Source organism: Muntiacus reevesi, chromosome 3, assembly GCF_963930625.1.
Source record: "Muntiacus reevesi chromosome 3, mMunRee1.1, whole genome shotgun sequence".
NCBI classification, from domain to species: domain Eukaryota; kingdom Metazoa; phylum Chordata; class Mammalia; order Artiodactyla; family Cervidae; genus Muntiacus; species Muntiacus reevesi.
Genome location: NC_089251.1, coordinates 267,107,122 through 267,122,821, shown reverse-complemented (window position 1 = coordinate 267,122,821; position 15,700 = coordinate 267,107,122). Strand labels below are relative to the sequence as shown.

The 15,700-nt window shown below is 56.1% G+C and overlaps 1 protein-coding gene across 1 annotated transcript; it reads left to right on the top strand.

The window, feature by feature from the left end:
* Positions 1 to 1,223: 1,223 nt before the first annotated feature.
* Positions 1,224 to 15,632, top strand: LOC136163535 (rho guanine nucleotide exchange factor 4-like). The gene is given in 11 exon segments (XM_065927956.1): positions 1,224 to 1,482; positions 5,866 to 6,045; positions 6,990 to 7,169; positions 7,239 to 7,418; positions 8,693 to 8,925; positions 9,282 to 9,411; positions 11,081 to 11,212; positions 12,625 to 12,868; positions 13,542 to 13,619; positions 14,127 to 14,218; positions 14,221 to 15,632. Coding segments are annotated over 10 exon segments (1,620 nt in total). The 5' UTR covers positions 1,224 to 1,482; positions 5,866 to 5,919; the 3' UTR covers positions 14,446 to 15,632.
* Positions 15,633 to 15,700: the final 68 nt, after the last annotated feature.

Here is a 15,700-nt window from a genome sequence, read left to right as displayed (position 1 = left end):
ACTGATGATGGGAATGTAAACTGGTACAGCTACTTTGGAAAACAGTATGGCGGTTCCTCAAAAAATTTAAAATAGAACTATTATATGATCCAACAATCCCATTTCTGGATGTATATCCAAAGGATATGAAATCAGGATCTCTCAAGAGATATTTGCACTCCCATGTTCATTGCAGCATTATTCACAATAGTCAAGAAATGTGGATGGAGAAAATGTGGTGTGTGTATATATATATATATATATATATATATATATATATATATATATAATTCAGCCTTAAAAAAGAAGGAAATCCTGCCCTTTGCAACAATGTTAATGACCCCTATGCTAAGTGACACGGAAAGACAAATACTGCATAATTTCACTTGTATGTGTAATCTAAAAGTCAGACTCATACAATCAAAGTAGAATGGTTGCTAAGGGCTGAGGGGCGGGGGAAGAAATGGGAAGACATTGGTCAAAGAGTACAAAGTTTTAATTATACAAGATGAATAAGTTCTGGGGATCTAATGTACAGCATGATGAGTATAATTAACAATATTGTACTTAAAATTTGCTGAGTAGTTAGCTCTTAAGTGTTCTCACCACACAGACAAAATGGCACCTCTTTGAGGTGATGGAAATGGTAGTTAATTTGGTTGTGGGGGTAATTTTATAGTGTATGTCTAATATCCAGTCGTGCGCCTTAAATATACACAATCTTTGTTAGTTGTACCTCAGTGAAACTGGGTAGGAGGGTCGGCAGCTTAAGAAGCCAGATGCTCTCTCATAGGAACAAAATGCTGCGCTGATGGGCAAGGTCAGTAAGCAGATGTCCTGAGTCAGGGCCTTCCCGGAGCACCTCAGCATGGATCGCTTTCTATCCGGAATTCAAATTCCTGGGCGAGCTTCTGACAGCGAATTGTCTGACTTTTCAGAGTCGCACTCACTAGTCTGTGAAGTCGGGGTCAAGGACAATCCTTCGTGTTAGGACTCAGAACCCTTGGCCTCCCGCGCCCCGAGCGCCACCCTGGGCTTCTGTGCGCCCGGCCGGTTAGGAACCGCGACCGCTGAGACCACTAGCGAGGAGGCGCTCCGGGCGGAGCTGGGAGCACGCCGGATCGCCCGGCCCCACCCCCTGCCCCGCCCACGCCGGTGGCCGGGTGGCTGGGCTGGGGCCGGGGGGAGCTCGGCGCGCGCGGCTAGCAAGGAGCCGGGGCTGGAGAGTGCGGCGGCTCCGCCCCACTCCGGGCGCGCCGGCAGCCCCGCAGCCGCCCTATCGCGGCGGGATCTCGGGGCGCGCGGGGCCGAGAGGCCGGGCGCCATGGCCAGGGCCCCGCAGTCCCGGCGCCGCCCCGCGCCGCCCGGGAGCGTCCTGCGCGCCCTCCTGCGCTGCAACCTGCCCCCCGGCGCCCAGCGCGTGGTCGTCTTCGCCGTCCTGGCACTGCTTGTGCTCATCAACGTCGTGCTGATATTTCTGCTGGCCTTCCGCTGACCGCCGGGGTGAGTGGCGCCGGTGCGCATCTTTCCTGCCGCCCCCAGCCCGCTGTGGCCAGCAGCCCGAGGTGCGGCCGGGGTAGCCCCGCACTGCCGGCCGCCGAGCGGAGGCCTCCGCCGCAAGCCCCGGGTGCTAGGGGCCGTCTGTGTGTGTATCCCCTGGGGTGCGGCAGGGTGGGTGACTCAGGGACGAGGTAACACATGTGCCACGTCTGTCGCGCGTGTGTGTGTAAAATGGCGCGTCTGAGTGTGTAACTGAGGATGCGGATGCAGCTGTGGCCGCGGCTATCTGGTTGTCAGGGAACCTTGCACATGTGACCGCTGTGTGAGCAGATCTGGACATGCTTTTCTGGATGGGTTGAGATGTCTGAGGATGAGTGGTTTCCTCTGCTCATGTTATCTGCAGTGCTTTCACCATTTTAGGTCTTAAGTGGTCTCAGTCAGCATGCCCCCCACCAAAGGCACAGCCGCCCCCCACCCTGCGCCTTGCAGGTGGGCATTCTGAACATCCCCACGCCCAGAATGCTTGCGCAGGGGGGCCGTGGGAGCCAAGCCCTGTTCCCAAGACTGTCGGAGTTGAATCCTCCAACAGCCGGCATGTGTGAGACAGAGGTGGGGCGGGGTGGGGAGGGTGACGGGTGATTATCAGGGGGCACTTTGAGGCAGAGCCTGGCTTTCCCAGGCCTGTCAAAATCTCAGAAGCACAAAAAGGTATCCTGCCCCCTGTCCCTGGCTTGCCCTGGTCTTGAGGTTGACTCCCCCTCCACTGGTACAGTCCCCCACCTGCCCCCACATAAAACCTCACACCTCAGATGCAGCCTGTGCGCTCCATTACCAGGCCAAGGGTAAGCCCAGACCTCTCGCTGCCGGGCCTGCCCAGGTTGAGCTTTGGCTTCAGTGCAGCTGCACTTCAGAGCGACAGGAAGGGCCCCTGTCCGGAAGCACGCCAGTGTTGGCTCTGGTGGCCGCTAGGCTGTCCTGGAGGTAGACTGCATCTCTGACCCCTTGGAGCTACATTTTGTGTGGGTGACATCACACAAATGGTTAATGTCATGGCTGTTAATGTCATAGCTCATCTAAGCACCTCCCATTTGTGGATATACAGGGGAGCTTGGTGACCCAGCTCCCTGTAACTCTGAGCTGATGGGGACCGAGGCACAGGGAAAAGACGAAAGTTGGTCATGGGAACAGCCCAGCAAGGTGCTGGGACTCGAAGGACTCTAGGCGACCGATCAGGATGAGTATGGAGTTGTCCATAAAGGTGTCAGGAATCCTGATCTCTCCAGGAAGCCATGCCTCTTTGCCCATAACTGGAGCCCTTCCAGCTGAGCAGAAAACCACCTGTGGAGAAGCCGCACCTCTCTGCAAAGACTGGCAAGACAGGAAGCACTGGCCACTCAAGAGGGGCTTTTGTTCAGGGCTCACATGTGGGAATATGGAGACAAGGGGAGATGCCTGACCTGGTTCCTCTGGTGGGAATAACCTGAAGTGTCTGCAGTACTTCCTCCCTGTGTGGTGACCAGTGTGTACAGTTTCTGTGACCTGAGGATGGACAGCATCCACCTGTCACTAGCAGGTTGTTCTGAGATCAGAGTGTAGCATCCCATTAGCCAGCCCATGAAAGTGCACTGGCAGACTTGCGCTGGGGGACTTGCAGGAACAGGGAGTCTCAGAACACTCACTTGTCTGGGATCAAATCTACAAAGCTTAATAAACAAGAAGCTTTGTTCCCTGCCAGATCCAAACTTCAGGTTACCTAAGCAGCTCCAGGGGTGAATCCTCCCCAGTCTCTGTAACTCATCGCTCAAAGCATACAAATCTTCCTCAATAGCCTCCATCCTGATGGGCACAGTCACCCGTGGTCACTGTCCCTGCACAGGGATGTCCTCCTGCACCCATGTCCACACTGGCTCACTCAAACCACCTTTGAGTCACTCTGCTTCCTCCTGGTCTGGGGCCAGACCCACCAAGACCTGGATGGCAGCCTGCTTGTGCTAACTGCCCAGGCTGCAGCTGGCCAGTTCCTCTTGTTTGGCCTCGCCAAGTCCACTTTTCTCATCCTGGCCACACTGCAGCCAGGAGGTTTCTCCCTGCAGGAAAGGACAAACCCATAGTAGGTCTTCTTAGTGGATGAGTACAGTGGTGTCTTGAGGAGGTCTGTGACCCCCAAGGATTCACCCAGTGCTCTGAGCCCAGGGTCCCTGGGTGGACCACAGAAATGTGCAACCCGTGAAGAGCTGCTGCTATGAGAGTGGGTGTGCCTATAAGCTGTAGATTATTCTGAAAAGTCGTTTCACTGGGGTTTGGAACAGGCTTAAACCCCACCCACCAAAACATAAACCACCTCATGGTAGTCTCTGAACATGCTTTCTCAGGCCCTACCCTGGAGGCAAGGCCCAGCTTGAATGGGCACCAGTACCTAAGCAACCCTCCCACATCCCACCCTGTCCCTTTGGGACACTGTGGAGACAGCAAGTGGAACTGAGGTGGAGACAGCCAGTCTTGCCAGTTCCTGTTTTGGTGGGAGGATTACCATGCACACCACCCTAGGAGCACCCAGAGAAGGCCCCCCGATGGGCAGCAGCTCAGAAGAGGAAGCAGCACAGAGGGCCTGTCTGGTGATGCCCAGAGAGCCAGCCCAGGTCCGTGACAATGAGAGCCAACACTTGGTCCTAGTAGAGGGGCATGGATCTCACCTCCTGGGCAGCCCCAGTCCACTCCTCCTCCCGCCCAAAGCTCACAGAGCCGCGTGTCATTCACAGACCAGATACTGAACCCTTGTGACATGAAAGCAGGAGTCAGCCCGATCTCAGGTGGCCTCGGCCTGCAGTGGCTTGAAGCAGGGTTTCGGTTCCCTGCCAGAGACTGAGTTGTGTCACAACAGTTAGACCACTAGATCAGTGGTCAGTGATAAGGTCCTGGCCGTTCAGCGTTGCAGAAAAGTTTTCCCACAAAGAGAGCAATGAGAGAGTAATGAAATAAGTGAAATGTGTGCTAGTAGGAAGGAGAGTCTAGTACGTGCGGGTAGACACATGGGCACAGTCAGTCACACCCTCATGGCAGTTGGAACCACTTTCATGGGGCATTTGTTCCAAGTCTCCTTTGGCCAGTCATTTTGATCTGCGTGGCTCTGAGTCTGTATTTGGTGTATATTGGGACCCTCCCATGTGCGTGCGCATCTCACCGCAGAGGCCTATGGGTAGGCTTAGCATCACTCCCCTTTTGACCTCCAAAGAGCTTTCCAGTCAGGAAGGTCTCCTTAACTTCAAGAATGAGAAATGTGTGGTATCTTATCTTTATATGGGCAGGGCTCAGCCTTCTCTCTTTGTCCTGCTGATGGATATTTTGGAGTTCCTGTCCACAGGGAATAAACTCCTAATTGCTCACCCTGGCGGGGGGGCGGTCTACCTCCTGCCTCAAGCCCAGTGTGAAACAGAGCTCTGAGCACAAGGACTGCCTGGGAGGGGAGCATCCCTCCTGATGTGATTTCTGATCGTGTGGCAAAAAGGAACCACCCCAGTTATTTCCACAGAGAGAAATCAATGTAGAGAATTATTCGGCAGGTATAAAGCAGCTGACTCAGTCACCACGTGCTCAAGAACAACCCTGAGGGTTCTGTTACAGAGATGGCAGTTTTCCGATGGAGCTTTATCTTTAGAGCTGGGGAATAAAGGGAAACGGCTGCAATCATTAAGAGGGAGAATCCTGTGGGCTGGAGATCTAGAACTCTGAGGAGAGGTACTGCTCAGCTGGTGTCAGGGGTGCCGTGAGACTGGTTCTGCAAGCGTTCAAAAAACTCTGCAGACCAGATCCAGCTACTGCAGCGGCTGGGCACTGCCAGACCCGAGGACAGAGGCGCTGCTGTTGGTCAGGAGGCTTCCCAGGCACTGTGCGTCCACAAGAAGCCACTAGGAAGGAGCGAGGCCCCTCTCTCTGCAGCTCTGAGGTCCCCCCCAAGGCCACAGTAGGAGCCCCTGGGGGGGGGGGGGCAGGGAGTTCAGCAGAGATGCAGCTGGCAGTGCCCTGGGCCAGCATCCCAGAGCACAGCAGAGGCACAGGGGGAGCGGAGAGCCATCGGAGATGGAGTGGAGAGCTGAATCCTGGCCCAGTGGGGACGGGAGGAACATGTGCCCTGTGCAGGGCGGGAGCAGCATGCTCTCAGATTTGATGGCTCCCCAGGATCCCAGTGATGAGTTCACTGCCAGTGTAGACAGAGTGCATACCTGGGCACATGCCCTGGGCACAGCCCCGTCCCCCTGAGGAGCCTGGGGGAGCCTCCATCAGTCCCCTCCTCTGTGAACAAGCCAGGATCCCCTCTTTCCAGGGTTGGGGGGCAGAGGGTAGGGGAGCACCTTTACCCTGACACGCCCTCCCCGGCTCTCTCCACAGCTTATTAGCGATGGCAGTGTGGTCTGTGCTGAAGCACTCTGGGACCATGTCACCATGGATGACCAGGAACTGGGCTTCAACGCTGGAGACGTCATCGAAGTGATGGATGCGACCAACAGAGAGTGGTGGTGGGGCCGCGTCGCGGACGGCGAGGGCTGGTTCCCAGCGAGCTTCGTGCGGGTATGGCCCCGGCCCGGCTTCTCTCAGCCCGAGAAGAGCCCACAGCTGGCTCTGGAACGCAAGTTTGAGTGTGCTCTGGGGTCAGAGGTGCTGGAGGTGGATGTCTCACCTCGACTGCAGGCTCAGGGGCTGAGTGGGTGTCCCAGGAAGCCCAGCCTGGGAAGTGAGACCCAGCCTTCCTCCTGTGCTACCACTAACCGCACCTCAGCCCTGCCCTCTCTCCCGGAGTCCTCAGCGGCCGGAGAAGGATGGGTCAGAGACGATGGGCCCCTCTGGGGGCAGAGGGTCTGCATGTTAGAATACCACTGCCACAGGCAGCTGGGCCTCCCAGGGTTTCCAGAGTGCTGTGCAGACCGTCTGCGCAGATCCTCTCAGTTCTGACTTTCACAGCAGTCCTGGACTCTGGGAGCTGTCACCACACCTAGGGAACTGAGGCAAGGACAAGCTCAGTCTTTAACCCAGGAGATCACAGGGGGCAAACCCAGACCTAAGGCAGCCTTTGGTCTCCGGGGAGGAAACCCTGGTGCAGCCTCCAAAAGGCAGGCAGAGGGCAGTGGGGAGGGGAGGCCCCAGGCCCTGAGGTTCATTGCTTCTCTTGGCCCAGACCGCCTGGGTTAACAGCCCTCTCTGCCCCCTGAGCCTTTCCTAGTTATAGTCTCAGAGCCAGCAGGGCCACGCCACCTGTCCACTTGCTTCACAGCCCCCAGTAGGCCCACTGTGAGCAGGTGCTGGTTCAGAACACCTGTAATGAGCATCTACACCGTCCTGATGGGAGCCGGGTGCCTTCGGCCTGCCATACCCGTCCCTCTGGGCATTACTTGGGTGATGCGGGATCTTCCTGCCCTGTGCTGCTCTGAGTCCTCCGAGTGTCAGCTCCCTGCCGTCAGCGTGTGGGATGCTGGGCGCTGACCCCGGGGGCCTCTGACTGGCTGTGTCACCTGCAGCTGCGGGTGAACCAGGACGAGCCTGCAGACGATGAGGCGCTGGGGCCTGGGCGCCGAGGGGCTGGGGATGGCGGGGACGCCGAGGCGCAGGGCAGCAGGGACCAGATGCGGACCAACGTCATCAACGAGATCCTCAGCACGGAGCGAGACTACATCAAGCACCTGCGGGACATCTGCGAGGTGAGGCTGGAGGCGAGCGGGCTGGCGGGGCGGGGGCCCAGAGGGGAGCCTGACCACTCGCACCCCCAGGGGTACCTCAGGCAGTGCCGCAAGCGGGCAGACATGTTCAGCGAGGAGCAGCTGCGCACCATCTTCGGGAACATTGAGGACATATACCGGTACCAGAAGGCCTTTGTGAAGGCGCTAGAGCAGAAGTTCAACCGGGAGCGGCCACACCTGAGCGAGCTGGGCGCCTGCTTCCTGGAGCACGTGAGCGCACCAGCCCCGGCCCGGGCCCCTGCTCTGCCCATCTCTGCTGGGGGCTCGCCCTACCCCACCAGCCCTGGCCCCAACTGCCCTCTCCCTTCTACTCTGTTTTAGAAGTGTCACTGCTTCTGGGGGTCAGCGTGGGGTGAGCCCCAAGGAAGAGAATGCTCCTTGGAGCAGGAGGGCCTCGGCTCTGGCCCTGAAAGGAACTGCCTGGGGCAGAGGCGGGCTGGGCACCCTAAGGACATTCCTAGCAAATTCTGGGCTTCCTCACTCAGTAAGCACACTGGAATTTGGGTTGAAGTAATCCTTATTTCCACCTCTAAACGCCGGCTGAAATTTAGCCAAGGTTCATTGGACTGGTCTAGGCTAGCTGGACTCATTTTTATCCCTCTCCTGTGGCAGTCACACGAGGCTGAGCAGAAGATGCCTGGCCCAGCCCATCAGGGACAATCTGTGCTCCTTTCTGGCTACCACCAGTTCGGGTGGGGAGGCCCTGCCCCCTCTTGCCAGTGGCGGGTGGAGAGCTGAGAAGGGAGACCTCAGGAGCCGGTGGTGTGTCTGGGCACCTGAGCAACTGTGGGATTTGGGTCCATTTATCAACAGGCAGAGTTGTGACGGGGAAATGGGAACTAGGGCAGGTCTAACAAGGCATGCTATCAACATTACCCAGTGTGACCATCACGGCGGCCTGTCAGGCAGCCAGCTGCTGCCTAAGTTCATGAAGTCCTAGGCTGCTGAATGCCAGACCTGGTCTCCGTTTGGCTCCAGGTAGATGAAAGGCACACACAGGGAGTCTCCCGTACGACACACACGCAACACAGATATGTCTGTGTCGCGTGGTATTGGAAAAGGAAGACAGTGGCTGTCTTCAGATGTGAAGCCAGAGCTTTGTCAGGAGGAAGCAAGACACTGGGCTGAGAAGAAAGACAGCCTGGGAGGCACAGACATTGGCCCTGGCACCCATTTCATCTCAATCTCCCTCTCTCTCCTTTTTGGCCTTTCTTATTAGTATCATTGATTTCACCCCAGAACCTGGCATACCGTCAGAATATCTGCTGAGAGCGCAGGAGAGAAAGCCAGGTGGCAACAGGCACGTCTGTACCTGAGTTTTCTGGGGTCTTTCATGTCCTTGGGCATGATTCTGCATAGCTTGTGCCCAAAGAAGCAGGTAGACAGAGCCTGAATCCCCTGCACTCTCTCCCACCCCTTTCCCAACACTGCCCATGGCCTGGGGGAGCAGGAGACTGTCTTCTCACCCTGAGCTGTGCCTGCAGCAAGCAGACTTCCAGATCTACTCAGAGTACTGCAACAACCACCCCAATGCCTGCGTGGAGCTCTCACGCCTCGCCAAGCTCAGCAAGTATGTGTACTTCTTCGAGGCCTGCCGGCTGCTACAGAAGATGATTGACATCTCCCTGGATGGCTTCCTGCTGACGCCCGTGCAGAAGATCTGCAAGTACCCTCTGCAACTGGCAGAGCTGCTCAAGTACACGCACCCCCAGCACAGGTAGGAGGGTGCTGGGGGAGAGGGGTGGCTCTCCAAGCCTTGGGTCAGCCCATTTGTTGAGGCTCGTAGTGTGCTGGGCAATGCTGCAGGCATTGGGGCAACAGCACAAGCTTAAAATACACAATTATCCCTGCCTTCATAAGCTATCCTTGAAGTGAAGGAAGAGGGCATGAACAGGGTATGAAGTTCTGCTCTGTGCCTCGTTTATGGAGAAGATGGGCGTGTGCCCTTGACAAGTGTAGAAGTGGCCCAGGGGCACAGCCCTAGAGGGAAGCGGCTCCACAGGGGCTCCAGCATGTCCCCAGCCCCTCTGCTCTCGATCCAGTAAGCCCTCTGCTGTCTCTGTCTGGCCCCAGGGATTTCAAGGATGTGGAAGCTGCCTTACATGCCATGAAGAATGTGGCCCAGCTCATCAATGAACGGAAACGGAGACTTGAAAACATTGATAAGATTGCTCAGTGGCAAAGCTCTATAGAGGACTGGGAGGTGAGGATCCCATACCTCAGAAAATACCAAAGGGCTTGGCCCTGGCATTGAAACCATGCTGCCCCTGAGATATCGTAAGAGGGAGCTGAAGCAGAGAGCCACGCTCCTGGGAACCAGCAAACAGGCTGGTGTCAGGAGGGAGAACTGGGCCTCTGCTGGGCCAGCCGGGCCCGTCTCCAAGGACCAAGCCTCAGGCGCTGCTCCCAGAGGAGGCTTGCTGGCCTCCTTCCTGTTGAAGAGCTCAGGACACGTGTAAAATGCCACATGCTCCTCCCAGGGTGCAACCAACCAGCCTCCAGGGACAGGCTGGTCCCCCAAGTTTGAGTTAACTACTGGGGTTCTCAACAGAAGTGATCAGGTTTGCCACAGCATGACCAGAAACAGATTACCACCAGTCAGAGCCTCTCAGTTCTGTGTTTCTGGCATACACAATCCCCTCGTGTGGGCCAGTCTCACCTTTTAGGGCAGCATGGAGGCCTGAACTAATGACGACGTTCCTGGCCTGTGCTCTCCACTCTCACTCACCAGCCAAAACATCTACAAAAAAACAGATTCATGGGCCCCACCCTACAAATACGGAATTAGAATCCCTGGGAGTGGGGCTGAGTGCTATGGTTTATGTTTTGTGAAAAGTGTTTGGGTTTTGCTTTCCTGATGATGGGTTCTGAGGCCCAGCCCTGGCTAAGGGTCCCCACAAACTCACTTATCCCAAACTGAACAGCTGCCAACAGCACCTGGCTGTGATTGGCATTTTCCTGGAGGAACCAGACATGGTGCAGTTTCATCTGAAATTGTAATGTCTGATGATGGGACTGCAGGTACACTGAACTAGAAGAAGACCCCCTTAGCCTCTTTTAAAAGACTGGCCTTGGAAGTGACTTTCAGCCAAGTTTAATTATTCTCTAAGAGCAGCGCTGTCCAATCAGAGTGCCATGTGAATCACAATAGGGAATTTTATATGTGCAAGTGGCGTAGTTGGTAAAGAATATGCTTGCCAGGGTAGGAGATACAAGAGATATGGGTTCAATCCCTGGGTTGGGAAGATCCCCTGGAGGAGGAAGTGGCAACCCACTCCAGTATTCTTGCCTGGAAAATTCCATGGACAGAGAGGAGCCTGGTGGTCTCTGGTCTATGGGGTCGCAAAGAGTCAGACATGACTGAGAGCATGCACGCACATACAGGCATCTTAAAAGTGAAAAAAAAAAAGAAAAAACACAGGTGAAACGAACTTTAACAATGTTTTGTTTAACTCAACATATCGAAAATATCAAGTCAACATTTAATCAACATATAAAATGTCATTGGTGAAATAGCCACAGTCTTTATTTCATACTAAGTCTTTGAAATCAGATTATCTTTTACTTTGATGACATCTCGATAGGGACCAGCCACAATGCAGATATGCCACTGGCTGCTGTAGGGCCTCACTTAGCAGAGACAAAAACTTATAGGCCAGACCACCACCACCACCCACCCCCCACAACTTCCTTGGGCTCTAAGAGCAACCCCTCCGGTCTGCTGCAGGCCCTGGCCCACTGGGGGCCACAGCAGACAAGACCAACAGTGACCACACCAACTCAGCAAGAGGCAGGACGCAGAGCCCAGCAGAGCCTTGCTCTAAGCCCCAGGATGGGGTCACTCAGCTCACGGCTCCCCTTGGGTTCCCTAGGGGGAAGATCTCCTGGTCAGGAGCTCAGAACTCATCCACTCGGGGGAGCTGACCCGTGTCACACAGCCACAAGCCAAGAGCCAGCAGAGAATGTTTTTTCTCTTTGACCACCAGCTCATCTACTGTAAGAAGGTACCAGAGTCACTCTCCCCTGCTGGATGGGCCTGTTAGGAGCATCTGTGGAGGGAGTGAGGCTGAGGGCTGGAAGCAGCTGCCCCGAGAAAACGAGCTATGCACACACAATTCCTCTCTGCCCGGGGCCCTGTGTACAGGAGGCCCTTCGCTGGTCAGGCCCTTTGGGCCAAAGTCGGGGGCAGGCGGTCTCTACAGAGGGAGCCCAGTGCCCTAGGGACCCGAGGGTGACCCTCACAGTCTGACTGGTGCCCAATGCTGGTAAGAACACCCTCCTTGCTGATAATGCCCTGTTTGGGCCTCAAGCCAACTCTTCTCTCCTTGCGAAGCTCAGCTTCCCCTCCCCAACCCTGGGATCTTCTGTTCCAGCTGCCTCCAGGCCTCCTCTTAGTTTTTGTTTTTTTCATTTATTTTTATCAGTTGGACGCCAATCACTTCACAACATTGCAGTGGGTTTTGTCATACATTGACATGAATCAGCCATGGAGTTACATGTATTCCCCATCCCGATCCCCCCTCCCACCTCCTTCTCCACCCGATTCCTCTGGGTCCTCCCAGTGCACCAGGCCCAAGCACCCGTCTCATGCATCCCACCTGGGCTGGTGATCTGTTTCACTATAGATAATATACATGCTGTTCTCTCGAAACATCCCACCCTCACCTTCTCCCACAGAGTCCAAAAGTCTGTTCTATACATCTGTGTCTCTTTTTCTGTTTTGCATATAGGGTTATCATTACCATCTTTCTAAATTCCATATATATGTGTTAGTATACTGAATTGGTCTTTATCTTTCTGGCTTACTTCACTCTGTATAATGGGCTCCAGTTTCATCCATCTCATTAGAACTGATTCAAATGAATTCTTTTTAATGGCTGAGTAATATTCCATGGTGTATATGGACCACAGCTTCCTTATCCGTTCGTCTGCTGATGGGCATCTAGGTTGCTTCCATGTCCTGGCTATTATAAACAGTCAGGCCTCCTTTTTGCTGCTGGCTTCTACTCCCTCTTGAAAACGGGCCCAAGTGGCCGGGCAGCCTCCTGAGTGCTGGCCCTGGCCCAGTCCTGGCAGACTGCTGCTTTTCTCTGTTGCGCAGGGTGGGTCCTGCCTGCTGTCTGTAACCACGGCTGCGTCTCCTGTGAGACCGAGTGTTCAGAGACCCCCAAGCCATTGAGTAACTGTCAACTGAAACAGCGGCTCCTAACCATGGTTTCAGCACATGGTTGTGGGCCGAGCCAAGCTTATTGTCTCTCCTGAAGGAACTTTCTGCCGGCGAAGTGGGTGATAGCCCACCGGCCCTTCCAGTCTCAAGGCAGAAAATGAGGAAGGGCCTTAGATGTGCTCAGGAGAGTGGTTTAGGCCAAGGGGCTGGGCAAGTAGGCGGGCCAGGGGCTCACAGTGTCTCTGGCAGGACCTTCTCCGCCGGGATGTGCTCTACTATAAGGGCCGAGTGGACATGGACAGCCTGGAGGTGGTGGACTTGGAGGACGGGAAGGATCGAGAGCTCCACGTGAGCGTCAGGAACGCCTTCCGGCTGCGCTGTGGGCCCTCGGGGGAGAGCCACCTGCTGTGTGCCAAGAAGCCCGAGCAGAAGCAGCGCTGGCTCAAGGCCTTTGCCAGGGAGCGGGAGCAGGTGCGGCTGGACCAAGAGACAGGTGCGAGACCCCACTCAGCCTTGCTCCACTTGAGGGCCCACCCGGCGCTTTTTGCATCCTGGGTGCAGGGAAGTGGACATGACCTTGCAACTGTGAGGCAGGTCTCACACCAGAATACCTCAGGGTTTGTGAGGTTCTGGGACATGTCTTGGTTGCAACCCTCCGTGTGGGTCTGCATGCCTGCTGAGGGTCGCTCCAACATGCTCACATGCCTCTGCTCAGCTGGAGTGAGGTGGACACTGGCCTCCAGAAGCCTCCCCCTACCCCACATGAGCACGCCATCCCCCCCACTGCATTCCCCTCCTGTCCTTGGTCCTCCGGCCATCACAGCGGGCAGTGACCAGGTGAGTCCTTGATATGGCCAAGAGCCTCCCCTAGAGTGCCAAAAAGGACAGTAGCCACCAGCTACGTTGGTGAGTGGATCAGGCTGAGTCATGGGGGAGGGCAAGGGAGGCCCCCAGAGGAGCTCCTCAGAGCATCTCCTCTGCCTGGGTGGACAAAGCAGGCAGATTGGTGAGTCCGTGCGGCCTGCTGGGCCCCCAGGCACTGTGGGCAGGGCAGGGCACACACCAATTGTGCTGGTGCCAGAACAAGAGGACCATGGGCAGGCGAGATGGGAAAGCGGTTGTGTTCTCACTGGGAAGCAGGTGTCTCATTTGTGGCCCCCTCCCAGGCTTCTCCATTACCCAGCTGCAGAGGAAGCAGGCCATGCTGAACGCCAGCAAGCAGCAGGCCATCGGGAAGCCCAAAGGTAAGCGGGTGATGGTTCCACCTCCACCCACAGCAGCTCAGCCCAAAGCAGGACCAGCACCTGGGTCTTCAGAGGTGCCCACTGCCCTTTACAGGTGGGTGTTCCCAAGTTGGTTGAGGGACCACCGATGAGGAAGCCTGCAGTGTAGGTACTTGGTGGATGCTCCTACTTGCCATCCCCTCAGACCCCTGTGAGCAGCACCATCAGAGCCGGTGCTCTTTCCCAGGCAGGATTGCTTCCTGGCAGCCAGCCTCGCCAAGGAGCTGACAGCCCATCCCCACAGACACCACCCTGAGAGCAGCTCCACACCCCACACCTTCCAGTCCCCTCTGGTTACCCCCCTGCAGGCCACGGAGGGCCGCCCAGGCCCTTGGATGTGGACAACCCCAGGGGAAGCAAAGGGGGATGTCTGAAGCAGCCTGGGGATGGCCCATTCTACCCCTGCAGGCTCTGGCCTGTATCCCCTCACTCCTGAGGCACCTCTGACCCTGACTCTTCCCCTGCCAGCCCTCGGCCGACCCTACTACCTGACACGCCAGAAACACCCGGCCCTCCCCACCAGCCTGCCTCAGCAACAGGTCCTGGCGCTGGCAGAGCCCAAGCGAAAGCCATCCACCTTCTGGCACAGCATCAGCCGGCTGGCACCCTTCCGCAAGTGAGCCCGTGCCCCACCAGTGGCACCATCTGGACCTGCCTGGCCAGGAGGCCTGCAGCTCTTCCTGCCCGAGGCTCACCGCATCCGGCCCTCTGTCCATTCTGCAATCTGCAAGTTAGCAGGCCTGAGTGTGGGATCTGCTCAGAACCGCCCACAGGCTGGCACGTGTGAGAATGGCCGCTGTGGACCCTCTTCTCTGCACATCTGATCATCCCTCCTGCTCCTGTTCTCTCTGGGCAGGAGCCCACCTCTGCCTTCATCACCTGCAGAGCCAGGCTGTGTACCTCTCTGCCCTCCTGTTCTCTTCACAGGCCCCCAGCTGGTGGGCCAGGCAGCCTGCATCCCTGGTGGGTAGGAACCAGGAATTCTGGGCACAAAAACATCTGGCCCGGAGCCCACCTGTTACTTCCTCCCAGTCCCTCTAGACACTCCTGGCTGCTGGACACCCTCTCTTCACTTGTGATGTGTTTGTTTATAGTGGAAAGAAAACAGAACCATAATCAACTGAATACTCTGTCAGGATTTGTAACCAGTTCACCTGCAGCTGTGGGGTGATTCCATAACCTGGTTCCAGTCTGGATTTTGTTGTTAAATTCCAACACCAGAGAACTGTTAGTGACACGGAAAGACTGCCTTACCCTGAGTGAGCGTGAGAAGCCATAAGGACTGAGGTCTGTGCCCAGCACCCAGGACTGACCCACCCAGAAGCTGGTGGGCACGCAGGTAGGAAGGAAGCCCGCGGCCCGTGGAGGAGGGCCGCTCAAGAGTGTGGCCAGGGCCTGGCCTGGGGCAGAGCGCAGAGCCGCCCCTGTGGCCCCTGGGAATTCAGCAGCATGTACAGTCACTCTTGCACTATACCTTCTCCAAGCAGAAACCACATTTAATTTCATAAAGAAACCTGTGAAAAATAACCTGGCTGCCAGCCCTTGTTTTCTGTTGGTGTCTATCCATTTTCTCCTCCCTCCCCATTACCGCGGCACTTTCAGCCTCTCTTTAGACTACAGGAATCAGCCGGGCCGCCACGGCTTTGATGGAGAGCAGCTCAGTGTTCAGAGGCTCGCAGAAACTAGGAGCTGCCCTAGCACCTCTGTCCCCAGCTGCTTCTGGAGTCTGTTTAGCTGAAGTTATCAGCAGTGTTAGTTTGGGGGACAGGCAGTCCGTTACCTTTCTGTGTCTGAGCTTCCTCTTTGTAGAAATGGGGAAGGATGTGTCTTCTTTCCAAGAGGGCTGAGGCCACAGGACCAGGAGAGGGTGGCTTCTCTCCCCTTCCCCACAGCCCACCGCCTTCACACTTGTACACACTGCCAAGGTCACTGCGGCTGAGCCTGAAACCCCTGGATTTTCTAAGGTGAGAGATGCTACACCACCTCCCATCCAGGCCAAGCCACCTGGAGGCAAACCCTATAAGGAAAAAGCATGAAAATCA